The sequence below is a fragment of the Cuculus canorus genome, chromosome 1 (genome assembly GCF_017976375.1).
Source record: "Cuculus canorus isolate bCucCan1 chromosome 1, bCucCan1.pri, whole genome shotgun sequence".
Lineage (NCBI taxonomy): Eukaryota > Metazoa > Chordata > Aves > Cuculiformes > Cuculidae > Cuculus > Cuculus canorus.
The window spans coordinates 117868874-117882464 of record NC_071401.1 but is presented as its reverse complement, the minus strand read 5'-3'; the positions used below and the strand labels follow the sequence as shown (position 1 = coordinate 117882464).

The 13591-nt window shown below is 41.5% G+C and overlaps 1 protein-coding gene across 1 annotated transcript; it reads left to right on the top strand.

The window, feature by feature from the left end:
• Positions 1-592: 592 nt before the first annotated feature.
• Positions 593-13470, top strand: NIT2 (nitrilase family member 2). The gene is made up of 10 exons (XM_054063150.1): positions 593-629; positions 2800-2918; positions 5796-5916; positions 6035-6123; positions 7689-7782; positions 8731-8805; positions 9249-9327; positions 9979-10077; positions 11318-11373; positions 11757-13470. The coding sequence occupies exons 1-10, from the start codon at positions 602-604 to the stop codon at positions 11843-11845; spliced, it is 849 nt and encodes a 282-aa protein (XP_053919125.1). The 5' UTR covers positions 593-601; the 3' UTR covers positions 11846-13470.
• Positions 13471-13591: the final 121 nt, after the last annotated feature.

Here is a 13591-nt window from a genome sequence, read left to right as displayed (position 1 = left end):
CATCGACTCTGTGAACCACTGAGAGATTCAGATGCACCTCTGTGGTTTTACCAGGTGCTGAGTGGTGGGCCCTGAAGGAGCTTTCCCGGCTCCCTGACACTGGCTGGGGTTCCATGGGGTGGGGAAGGCTCAGCGGTGGTTTGGACTTGGGGCAATTGATCCCTGCTCAGTCCTGTGCTGAACTTGTGCTGGTGCTCCCTCAGCCTGTGTCAGCAAAACTGCTTGGGGAAGAGCCTTGAAACCGGATCGAGGAACTAGAAAGGCTTTTTAACAGTGGTGTAAGAGTGGGTTTTAAACAGATCCCGCTACAGGGGGGCGTTCCCCTTTAATTCCCTTCTTCATTATGAGAGTAGTGAGGCTCTGGCATAGGCTGCCCTATCCCTGAAGTGTTCAAGGCCAGGTTGGATGGAGTTTTGAGCAGCCAGATCTGGTGGGAGGTGTCCCTGCCCATGGCAGAAGGGCTGGAACTGGGTGCTCTTTCAGGTCCCTTCCAACTCAAACTATCCTATCGGTTTTGAAAGCTGGGGCGCGGGGGATGGGACTACATTTCCCAGCGTCCCCCGCGCGCGTCCGGCGCTCTATAAAAGCGGAGGTGTGTGGGATGCGGGCGGCGCGGGGAGCCATGGCCAGTGAGTGGCGGCGGGCGCGGGCCCTTCCCCCCGGCACCCCCGAGCCCCCTCTCGGGCCGCGGGGGGTGTGGGAGCTTGGGGGGGAAACTGGGGGTTTGCAGCCTGGAGAAGCGGAGGCTGAGGGAAGACCTTATCGCCTTCTACAACTGCCTGAAAGGAGGGTGTAGCGAGGTGGGGCTGGGCTCCTGTCACAAGTGACAAGCGATAGGTGAGAGAGGGTGGCCTCAAGCTGCGCCAGAGGAGGTTTAGACTGGATATCAGGAAGAAATTCTTTACAGAAAGATCCAAGAGGTCTTTTCCAGCCTGGTGGTTCTATGATTCTGTAATACAGGTACTAGAGGGAGCTGCCATGGGCACTCTTGCTTTGCTACAGACGGGTAGAAACTGCTTGTGCATCTCTTGGTGCTGTTGCAATGGCCACTTGTCTAGCTAGACATTTGATAAGAACAAACCAGATGTGCTTAGCCTCTGATGTTTTCCAGAAAAACATACTTCATAGCAATATGAATACGAACTATTATTTCACTCTGATATGGTTTTACCTGGTAGTGGTTTGCAATGCTATAGCCTTATCCGAAGAATTGCTTTTGAAGAAGTTTTTGTGGTAGCTTAGCAAGGTTGGAAGAAGAGATCTCAAGTGTCTGCAGCACTGTTGGGCATTTCTCTGTGTTTCTGTTACATCTCACTATTTTAAAACAAAACTGTGGGCACGAGTACATGTATTCTGTTGCGACTGAGCTTTGGTTTTGACCTTTAACAAACTCCAGGCCTGAGGCACAGAGAAAATTAATTAAAATAATAATTAATTAATTAATTAATAAAATTAATGTTTTCCTTGTGTTTAAAACATTATGGAAAGAAAGTTAGTTAAAATTTTCCTAGTAGGTGCTCTTTTGTGGTTTGTTTGTTTGTTTAAATAAGTGAATTTATGCTGAAAAGTAAATCTTTAAGTGTCCAGTTTCTTTAAGCTAAAACACATTGCACTAATATGGGAAATTTTTAGACAGATTCCTAATATGGTTATTTAGTTTAGGCGGGAAGCTAACTGGTTACATCTGTTTAAAATCTCAGTGAAGCTTTATTTACTCACTAAACCAAATATGAAGAGTGTCTCACGTGAAGAGCAGTGAAGCGAGCAGTTAGTCATTTACTTAACCTCTAGAAACTAGCTGCATGGCGACTGAAGTGAGAACTAAAGCAGGAAGATAAATCTTTTGCCTGACTTCCTGACCCAAGCTTGTCTTCACTTGTGTCAGTACTTCCTGTTTCCCTGACTGCTGAGGCTGTGTTGCTTGCTTTATCCCGTAGTGATTTTTTACTGTGTTGCAGAGGAGTTTTCCAGACAAGACAGTTGCTTTGGAACTGGGGTGCTTTTCTTTATGAGGCCAGAGCAGGTTTTTATTTATAAAAAAGGAGAAAGTTTTACCTGATGAGGATGTGTTTTACTACAATCCAAGGAACTAGGAGATTCATAGAAGGAAGTCCAAGGAGTGTGCACAGAACTTGGTTTGATCTCTTCCACTTGGGTACTTCAAGAGCCAGCAAATGTAAATCCTGCTTTGCTGCTGTAGAGAAAGTGTTGATAACACAGTTTGCAACTGTCTTTTGGTTAGAAACCGAATTGCAAAGAAATGATCAGGAAAAATGTTGTCTTTATTGTGTTTTTATAGCCATTTCCTATGCGAGGTGTGTTTTGAGGAGTAAAAGCAAAACTTTCCCATATTTGGTGCTTTGGAGATTATCCAGACCTTTACTTTGGTAGTGGCATTTTAGGACATCCAGTGCTCCTCAGGTGATGGGCACAACCAAAAGATAGGCCCACAAAACATGTAGCAAACTGAGAAGGAAAAAGCAGATCTATGTGTCTAGTGGTCTCCCTTTCTGTCACACGGTATCCTTACGTTAGAACTGGGGCTTGAGTGCTGCCTAGACGTTACTCACTTGAGTAGAGCGAAGGAAGTGTATGGTTCCATTAGCAAGGTTTGAATGCTCTTCCTGTTTTAAGAGACGATTTCCAGAGTCATAGAGTGTAAAAAGGGTTGGAAGCGGTTTGTGTATATGTTACTGTATAAGCAAATGTATTTTGTTAAATGCTCATTAGTGAATTCAAATTTTGAAGAGTTTTTCGGGGGGGAATTCTGCTGACTAATTTTTTCTTTTCTACCGTTAGACTTCCGTCTGGCTCTTATTCAGCTTCATGTATCTACTGTTAAATCAGATAACCTTCAACGAGCCTGTGGACTGGTGAGAGAAGCTTCAGCTAAAGGAGCAAAAGTTGTGGCTCTACCTGTGAGTAAGGATGATGGTGGGCTTAGCGGTTATACCTCAAGCCCTTGAAAACTTCTTTCTAGCATTACTAATGCATTATATATTCCTATTTCTCGTTGGAGAGCTTGGACACTGGATGAGGCTCCAAAGTAGGTGAAAAAACAGGGTTCTGTCTAACAGCATCCTTAAGAGGGGAGAAAGCAAGAAGAAAAAAAAAAAAGGAAGCAGATTTTGTTTTTTGTGGTGTAAGTTTTTTTATGGTTAAGTTTTTGTTGGTTTAAATCCTGTGGAATTCCATCACGTGCATTCTGAATTCACAGAATTGTCACTATGGTTTGAATCTTTGCAGAAAGTTTCCATGCTAGAAATGTAGGAAAAGGTGATTTTTAAGTAAAGAATGTTGATACAAAAATGAAAGAAAACAGGTATATGCTGACTGTCTTCACCATAATCATTTCAGATGAGATAGTACATGAGAAATAAAACAGACCTAAGACGTTTCCAATGGGTCATTTGTGGCTGAATTATAATTAAGACATATTTCTCTTGTGACTTCCTTGTATGGAGACATAAAGGGCCACTTAAAATTGCTGCTAATTTCTGATTTATTTTTTGACTCCAGCCATGATTACCCTGCTGAATTTTCACACAGATGAGTGTGCGGGCAACAAGGTGACGTTCACAGTGCAGCTTTAAGTTTTTTCCCCTCTTCCTGGTGGCCCATGTGTTACCCCTGTGCCTTGCAGCATCTAACACAGGAGTGCAAAGTTCTTCTCTGGGTGAACTTTTGGTCTGAGTGTTTTACACGTAGAATGTTTTCCTTCCTGCTGTCACAGTCAAAGTATTAGGCAACCTTCCCAGCTCCTCTGTGCTAACACAGCTCTTGTGTTGTGGACGTGACCTTTGATTATTCTGGCTGAGCCTCCTACATTGTGATCATCTATTATTTGCCAGTTTCAGCATGTGTACAAACATTGAGTTTTCCAGACTGGTTTAGTTGAGATACTTACTTTGCCACTGGTAACTTATGCTTTTAGAGTAAAACTTGTCAAACAAGGTTTTTCACAAGCTTTTGGGAGGGAAATTTTATACTGGCATTAGAATGTGAGTATGAAATACTCTCTTCCCTCCATTTTTTTTTTTTTGAAGTCACTCTACATAAAGAACAGGAATAATTTACACTGACTGTATAATTTACACCTTTGCAGACACATGTGACAGTTTTCCTGTGACCTGTTAGGCTTGATGTGTTAATTATTTTTTTTTTTTTCATTACTGAACCAGGAAAAAAAATGAGAGAAAAACAGTTTGTAGTGTTCATGGATAAAGAAGTAAAACCAGATTCAATTTGAATCTACAAATTGATAGAAAGCAATTCAGAGATCTGTACCTTTATTCTTACCGCTTTGGAGAGCACAGGATGAGGTGATCTATGCAGGCACTCTGCAGTCTCTTGAGTCTCTGGTTTCAGTACCCACATTGACACTGCAAGTGGCAAGAGGAAGGTGGAGGCAACTAGCATTGCTTGCATTTCCTTGAAGTTCAGGCAAGCTTTCAAAAGCCTGGGAAGCTCATTTAACAGCCTGCAGAGGCTTTCCTTTCTGCCTCTTCCATCTACAAATTCTGTTCTGGGTTAGCTGACACCTGCTGACTCAGTGTCTGTATAGAGGCCAAACCATCCATCAAGTTTTGGTTCAGTTTTTCCAGTTCAGTAGAATCTGCTACAGTTGTCTGTTTGCTTAAGCAATTAAGACACAAATGTTCATTGTGCTATTCACAGCTTAATTTATTTATTTATTTTTTTTTTTGGTTGAGGGGCCAGTCTTGTTACAACTTCCAGGTAACAGTTGAGGCATATGCTTGGGCTGGGAGTTACTTGCTGAAGAATAAATGCTGGCACTGTTTGATAGCCTATCTGTGGCCTTCAGCTGTACTCCTTTCGGGACAAGAAAATGTTGGAAGGGGCTCGTATTGCACCCTCGCAGAGCTGGCAAATACACTACAGAGCAGAAGTTCTGGATATCTTGGGCATCTCAAATACCACTAGTCACCTGGTTTAGGAATCTAAACTGCTCTATTCATCTTACTGTCTAAAGATTGCATGCCTGGTTCTGAGATTCAGCAAATCTTTAACTAGAGCCAGAGTTCAGTTGTGAGGAAAAGGATTTTAAAGCATTTTAAAGGATTGTTTTAGCAACAGAATATGTAACATTGAGTAATGTATGCTTTTGCAGAGGTCCTTTTCAAAATGAAGAAATCGTGGGCTGTGGATGCACACGAGCATTTCACAGGTTTTAAAGGATCCGTTTGGCTTGTAACTTGTCAAATGAGGTAGGGGGAGCTTGGCTCATTGTTCTGATGAGAATATCCCTTGTGATCTTCCTGAGTCTAGCACTAGCCTTGTTACTTGCAGCCTGCATGTAACAAGGAAAGAATATGTACTTGCAGCTTATGTTCTGTTTGGCACACCTTCACACCAACACACTCACTGCATTTTCTCTAATTGCTAAGGCTTCTCTGGCCTCCTGATATTTTCTGATTTGCATATTGAGCTCCTGTAAACTAAACTCTTGTAACTAAATAGGCTGCCCATGGAGGTCGTTGAGTCACCATCCCTGAAGGTGTTTAAAAGATGCGTAGATGTCATACTTGGGGACATGGTCTAGTGGTGGAATTAGGAGGGCTGGATTGATGGTTGGACTCAATGATCTTAAAGGTCTTTCCCAGCCAAGACCATTATTTGATTCCCTGTGATTCTGTGAAGTTGTATGAGAACATTGATAGACAGGAGCTTGGAAGGTCATCTACAGGGTGTTACATCTACATCTTGCAGTGGTGTTACTGGTTTTAATGTGTGTGGTTTGGTTTTTTATTATTTTTTTTTTTTAATAAATTCAGGAATGCTTTAATTCCCCATACGGAACCCAATACTTTAAGGAGTATGCGGAGAAGATCCCTGGTGAGACAACCCAAAAGCTCTCAGAAACTGCAAAGGAGTGCAGCATATATCTCGTTGGAGGTAGTTTTCTCCTAGTGACCATCTTCTTGAAGGGAAAAATGGGCAATGTCTATTAGTGCCATTGGATCAAAATTCCATGTAATACATGGGGGAAATCTTTGTTCTCACCTTTACAAAGGATCCATTCCAGAAGAGGATGGTGGAAAGCTGTACAATACGTGTACTGTCTTTGGGCCTGATGGTGCTATGCTGGCAAAGCATAGGAAGGTAAGAATATCGTTATTAAAAAGTATCTCAGCACCGTTGCACAAATCGTTTCATCTGTGCCTAAAGGTGATTAGAATTAGTAGAATCTTGCATTAATAATAAGTTGTGTATTGTCAGTAAAATGCCATGTAGTTTTTATTTGGGACGTGTAAATGTCCCTTGTAAAGGTGGTCATCAATTTGTTCTGGGTAAGGATGACACAATGCAGAAGGTATAATTGCTTTTGCCCAGATGCTGGGAAAACTGTGCTGAGGAGTAAATCCTGATCCAACTTATCTGTGTACCTTGGTCTAGGTCTAAAACATAGTGTCACTTAAGCGGGCTCAGGATTTCCCTTCAGGTTCACAATGGATTTAGTCCTTCCGTTATCATAAATACCGTTCTTTACATACTCTGTGTGTGTGTGTGTATGATTAGCGCAGACAACCAAAGTCCAAGTTTCATGATTAAACTGTGTCTGCTGCTTGTGGGAGAAGCTTGCTTACTGTTGTCTTCCACCTGGACGTTGCTTTCTGCCTTCTGAGAAACTACATCCTATTCCTAACTGTAGAGTAGTTTCTGTTAATCTGACTGTACATACAGGTATCGTTCCTGAGGTGAACAACAGCTTATTTCTTTCAAGAAAAACAAGCAAATGAACGAATGCAAGGTTACTTGGAACAAATGAGGTGGTGCAAAACACCTCTAGGGTGCAGATATTGATTTATTCTGTTAACTGATTCTACACTTACCCTATTGGGTCACTTTCTGAAGTATTGTGTTGCCTTCCACTTATCACACCATACCAGTCTGCAAGTGCGGTAGTTGTTTGTGTTATAGAATGAGTGCAGGGTTGTACTGTGTAAATACAAACGAATAATAATATGAAGCCAGTTGTATTATTAGGAAGCTCTGGTCAGGAACAGAATGTTCCATTGCAAGGGAGGGGTGTAAAGGCTGTCTGCAGGAGATAAGAGGCATCTGCATAATTGAAGTCTTGGAAGCTTTATGACTTGGTTGAAGGTGTTTTTTCTGAGTCATCTTGCAGGAATGGGGCTCAAATCTTAGAGAGGAAAATATCAACTGCTTTAACGTGCTTTAAAATAAGCCTGACAAATTCAAGAGATTTTGCAGGTATCCCTTATTTTGCAAAATTACTTACTAGCTCAAGATATTCAGCTATTTTGCAGGGATTCTTTCCATGACGAAGATATAGAATCGTACTACAAATTAATTGTTATATTTTTAGCTGCTTTTAACTACTTGTTATTACTGCAGGTGAGAAGGACAGGGCATTCTGTTTGGTAAGCAATATAATCATTGGATGTGTGCATCACTTTGGTCACAGGAATTATATGTTGTTTAAAATGGCCAGTCTCTTCCCCCCCCCCCCCCAAATAGCTTTAGAAACATACATTTCTGTAAAGAAGAAAACTACTTTAGGAGATCTCACAATCTTGTGCAGTGTTTAGATGGGATTCTGACAAAAGATTAGTCTAAGCAATGACCACTAGAAAACATATGCCTAGTAGAAAGAGGCTCAAGTACCACCAGAGAAATTGTTACTAATGATACTATAATTACAGGTTCATTTGTTTGACATTAATATTCCTGGGAAGATACAGTTCAAAGAGTCTGAAACACTGAGTCCAGGGAATAGTTTGTCCATGTTTGATACTCGTGAGTATAAAACAAACCCTCACTTTAAGGAGCTGTGCCATAATAACACTGCAGTCATTCTGGAGTTCTCTTCCCCCTCCTCAGCAATGCATTTTTAGACTATCAGATCTATATTAGGCATTTGACAACCATGGCAAATACAAAATTTGTTTGAAGTGCATGTGTTACTTCTGAACCTTGTGAAAAGACAATGTGGTGGCTAAAGGAGAGAGGAGTGGAAAGGGATGAAGCGTATATCATGGTATTTCCCTAAACAAATAGTGGTCTAATTGATTTATTAAAGGGAATTTACTCCTTTTCTAGTAGGAGTACAACTTTAAAACAACTCTTATATTCTTTTCCAAGCCATGTTTTATATGTAGCAAACATCTATACTGACGTTGTTTTGTGTGAGGATGATATAATAATGGAGACAACTGTAAATTCTCCTCCAACATTCAATCACATCAGATTAAAAAAGCAAGATACCTACTCACCCCGTACTGTTAAAAAATTAAGACATCCTGTTTACTGAGCTCTCTGAAGAATCTCGTCTCCCATCATCACTTTTTCCTCATTGCAAGAAAGTGCGTGACCATAGTTTCTTTAGTCCATGAAGAGCAACAAGCACTCTATTTTCATGGAAAGAAAATAATGGACAAACCTACAGCTAAATCAGAGAGGAATACATTACAGAAAGACGTCATACAACATGTTTTTGTGGAAATAGCTGTTTTTAAAGGGTAGGTAAGACTGTTGCTCCCAGTCTTCCTCCCATCATGAAGCATGAATTTCCCCCCACAATTAGCCAATGCTTGTTACAGATAAGGATACGCATTTAAATGTAGCCCCTCTTGTTACTGTGTGATGTACAAAAATAGCTGCTGACAGGGTGACTACAGGGAGCCCTGTGATTGGTTCCGTGTACTCGTGATGGTGATATGACTGTCTCTTGTGTTTTGAGAACAGCATACTGTAAAATGGGCCTGGGCATCTGCTATGATATCCGATTTGCTGAGATGGCTCAAATCTATGGACAGAAAGGTGAGACTGGGTCACCTAATGGAGCGTGGTTAGCCCTAAGGCCTGAGCTTATGCAGGGCTGTTTGCAAGTGGCACATACTGGGCAGTCTGTGTGATCAGGCACTCTGATCCTCACCCACTAACACAAAATGCATCTTGTGGCCAAGACTTTATTTAAATGAGTGTCTGTTCTCCTGGAGTAAAGTAACAATCAGTTCCTGATACATATTTGCTGATGGAGTGATGGAGATGGGTATACCCCCACACTGGCTAATGTATCACGGGGCTTTGCTGACATGAGGGATCACCTGTGTCATGCGTGGGCAGGTTCTGTTTGGTTCCATTTTGGCAGAGGTCAGGAAGTACTGAAAGAAACCTCGCCTTGAGTCTCAATATGAAGAGCCACTCTAGGGTAAACCATCTTCCCTTTAATGATTGTTGGGTTCTAATTTGCATTTACAAAGGTTGCCAGATGCTGATATATCCAGGGGCTTTCAATTTGACAACAGGACCAGCTCATTGGGAACTGCTACAGAGGGGAAGGTAAGAACAAAGTAACACCTTATCCTCCTGTTCCAGAGGGAGATTTAGTAAGTGGAGCTGAACCATTCTTGTGTTCCAAACGACACTGTGCATCAGAAGTGGTGCTGCAGGGCCACTCTCCTACTGGAGCTGCATCGTTCTTAAAGCCTTGCGCGGAACACCAAAATGGTTTTGCTGCCAAGGAGAAAGGCAGGAAATGCTTACCCTTCAGCTCCTGTCAGCCCCTGCACAGTTAGGCCCTTTAAAGGACCTGTTCCCCATGGCTCTGTAAGCACCCTTCACACACAAACTTCTAGACAGAAGGGCTAATAACCATTTGAGAACTGCTCATACTACAGATAGAAACAGACCTTGAGATTCCTGAATGCAGCATTATTTATTAGTCTGGTCCACTCCAATCAACTGTGTTACATCCTGAATGAACATGTAACTCATTCTACCCACTAACTCTGGAGCAGGTGATAGTGACTGCTCTTTCCAGGCTCTGCTTTCTCTGACCTTCATATCACTTACAATTTTGGCTAGTCCTTGGGAGGATATATACCTTGCCCTTCAAAGTGAATCCTTTCTCTTCTGCTTAGTTGACTGGTGGTATAAAAAAAAAATCTGCTCACTTTTTACCCCCTTCCCCTCATTTTTCTGTGAATGCAGAGCTGTCGATAATCAAGTGTATGTAGCTACCGTATCTCCTGCTCGAGACGAAAAAGCATCCTATGTTGCCTGGGGACACAGCACTGTAGTAAATCCATGGTGAGTTCAGAAAAAACAAACAAACCCACATTTTTTGATTAAAAAGAATGTTTTACTGGACAGTCACGTTTCAGTCCCACACTTCCATTTACTCTTAAAAGTGTCATAAGTTCTTGGTAAAAAGCACCTGTTACAGAATCACAGAATCACTAGGTTGGAAAAGATCTCCTGGATAATCGAGTCCAACCATTCCTATCAATCACTAAACTATGCCCCTGAATATCTCATCCACCTGCCCTTTTAAATACCTCCAGGGATGGTGACTCAACCCCCTCCCTGGGCAGCCTCTGCCAGTGCCCAATGACCCTTTCTGTGAAAATTTTTTTTCTGATGTCCAGCCTGAACCTCCCCTGGCAGAGCTTGAGGCCATTGTCCCAGTATTTAAGCAGACGTTCTCAAAATCATCCTTTAAAACTGCCTGAAAACCAAGAAAGAAACTAAAACTAGTTTAACAATATGTATTCTTTTTGGTAGCAAGGCAGCTACTTTGTACTAGTATTTAGCATTAGTTAAACTGTTGAACCTTTTGAGGTTCAGGCCATTTATGTACTATGCTTTATGGTAATTCTCTGTAGAACTGAAAACGCTTAAGCAGATTACACAAAACTCTTACCTTTCCTCAAAGAACAACACTGCTTTGACATAAAGAAGAAGAATGCCTTCAGCTAAGTAAGAGACATATTCTGACTTTAGACTTTTGAATAATTCCACTTTTAGTTCTCTTTCAAATGATCGCAAAGTAGAAAAAGCTTTATCTAGGTCTAGAACTTTTAACTTTAAACAATGAAAGCACTGACAGAACAGCTAGTGGGCAACATTCAGTAGCTCATGCAGAGTAAAAGTATAGTCCTATTAAGAGCCAGTAGGCTCTGGAAAGAGAAAGTGTTAGTTTTTGCCATGTATGAAGTTTTGCTCTGGTGAAGTCTTTTCTTTCCCACCGAGATGTATTGCATGCTGGCTTGCACTGGTTCTCCCAGTTGCTCTTACCAGGATTCTTGATGTTCAAAACCATACTTAAATATGTGTCTGTCACATATAAAATGTGCCACATACAAAATGTAGAAGCAATTTCTATCATGCCAGAGTTATGAATTATGATGCTATTTTTAGGATAGCCCCATCTTTACAGCTGCTGTAGACATCAAGGGTAGCGAGTCCCTTTTGAACAAACAGCAACAACTGGATAGATGCCTTGAGACCTCTCTGTTAATGCTGTGAACAAATGTGCTTAATTTTGCAGGGGTGAAGTCATAGCCAAAGCTGGGGCTGAGGAAACGGTTGTATACACAGAGATAGGTAAGGGTGAAGGCTTTTATTTTTCCTGCTTTCTTTCTTGAGTACAGGTTATGAGATGAGGGAGAGACAAGTCTGTGGGCTTGTACGTGCAATTACAGATGATGCAGCATTTCCATTCCTTCTCCACCTTTGCTAGATTAAAGCCAAAGCAAGCAGCACTTGACTGTACTCTTCCAGCTTCTCTGCTTAGGAGGAAGCTGCCACCTTCAGAAAGAGCAAAACTGAGGCTTCCTTCAGCCCCGGCAGCTGCCCATTTGCAATGTCCTACAGACCCATTCTCTGTGAAAGCTGCTCCTCTTCCTGCCTTACCTCAGAGCAAGTCAGGAGCTTTCTCTTTTGATGTCTTTTCTAATAGCTTTCTCTTCCTCCCCCCAACTTACCAGATCTGAAGAAACTTGCAGAAATACGTCAACAAATTCCTATTTTAAGCCAGAAGCGTTGTGATGTCTACGGCATAGAGATGAAAAAGTGAAGCTGACTGAATAGAGAAGGTTCAGTGGGCACAACGGCTGCTGCTTTCACCTTCGGAAGGATTTCATTACTAGTTGCTCCACAATCTACTGCTAAATGTTCCAGTTAAAAAGCCTTGGTTTTGTAATTCTAAAATTGATTCTAATAGAACTGCCATATCTCCTGTCATATTTTAGTATTTTATAGTGTTTTACAGCTGGGATGAAGATGAAGGTGAAATCAGTTCGACACAGTAGAAGTTAACATTACTTTTTGTGCATCATTTTGCAGTAGTTACTTTTGGGGCTTTTTTTTTTTGTGAAACATAGAAGTGGGAACCCTGTTCTCTCTGGATCGTCTGAGGCCAACTTTGCTATTATGATTTTTTCAGTGAATTATCAGATAATCTAGAAGTGTGATTCTTCCACCTCTGTCCTCCTTCACTATATGTGCCTTAAGGTTCTTGGAATGCACAGCATCTAACTTGTAAAACTTCAGTTTTAACACACTACGCAAAAAGGCCAAATCCTGCTCTGTACTACATAGAGCTAATGCAAGAACTTGCCAGAAGGAACTCCTCTAGAAGAATCTGTAACAGGTTTTGGCTCATGTGTCTTGCCTGGAATATATGTATTAAATCCTCATTGCAATTCCTGCTTAGTGCTAAAGTGATGCTGGTTAGTGTTTTGTTAAAGGAATTCCTGTGTCGCTGCTCCTTTGCTCTACATACTGCTTCCTTAAATAGAATGTCAGAATGCGCTTTATTTCTACTGGCCCTGAAAAGGGTGAGGGGTGTCAATCATGGCGATTAGAAAACTCATTGTGCTGATGAAGTCTTTCTGCCCACAGTCTTCTAGAAGACAGGTGCTGGAATTGCTCAACATTTAAATATGTTATTGCTCCCAAAGGCTGCCTCCCATCAGTTGCATGGGCAGCCCTTACTTGCCTGAGCTTGCTCAGGAGCCTGGCAGACTGATCGTCAGAGCTGGCGACACAATGCTAGCCTGGTTTTAAGTTTTTTTAAGTTTTGAATTGTGTGATTTCTTTTTGGTTTTTTTCTTTGAGGGAAAACACGTTGGTAATTCTGATATAAAAAGAGAAGAATTTGCAGAAGGCATCTATTTTTTTTTTCCTCTGTGGGATGAGGGAAAAAAACCCAGCAACTTTAACTGTCCAGCCTTTACCATTCGGCTTTACTTTTCCAGCAGCAAAAATGATAAAGCAATAAGGCTTAAGGAGATTTCCAAATACCAGACCAGGAGGAGGAAGAAAAGTTTTTGTCTTGCTGTGGTGACCCACCAGTTTCCTACACAACCACCTTACCATTTTGTTTGTGTTCAGCCCTCCTCTTTCCACAGCTGCTCTCTGGACTTATTTTTCCCCCCAAAAAATGTTCTTTTGGCTTCTCTGGAATGAGCAAGGTGTGTTTTATAGAGGAGAATCACTGGTTCAACTAAGCCAAACCCCCTCAAAAGACATGTGACTCCATGCCACTCCATGGCACCATCTATTCCAGCAGGCATTCTTTCACTGCAGTTTGTTGTGCATACAGTACTAGAACCCTTAAGAAAGAAGCCACAGAACATAAGGTGAAATGAAGATTTATTCTTTGTTGAAAAATAAATATAAAAAAATGTAACAATTTACCATCAGAGTCAAGTTTCCTGCATTAGATTAGCACCGCCCACATACTTGACAGTTGGCATCTGTGATGGCTGTCACTGTGCTCCAACTTCTACATCACTGCAACTATTATACATTCATTTCC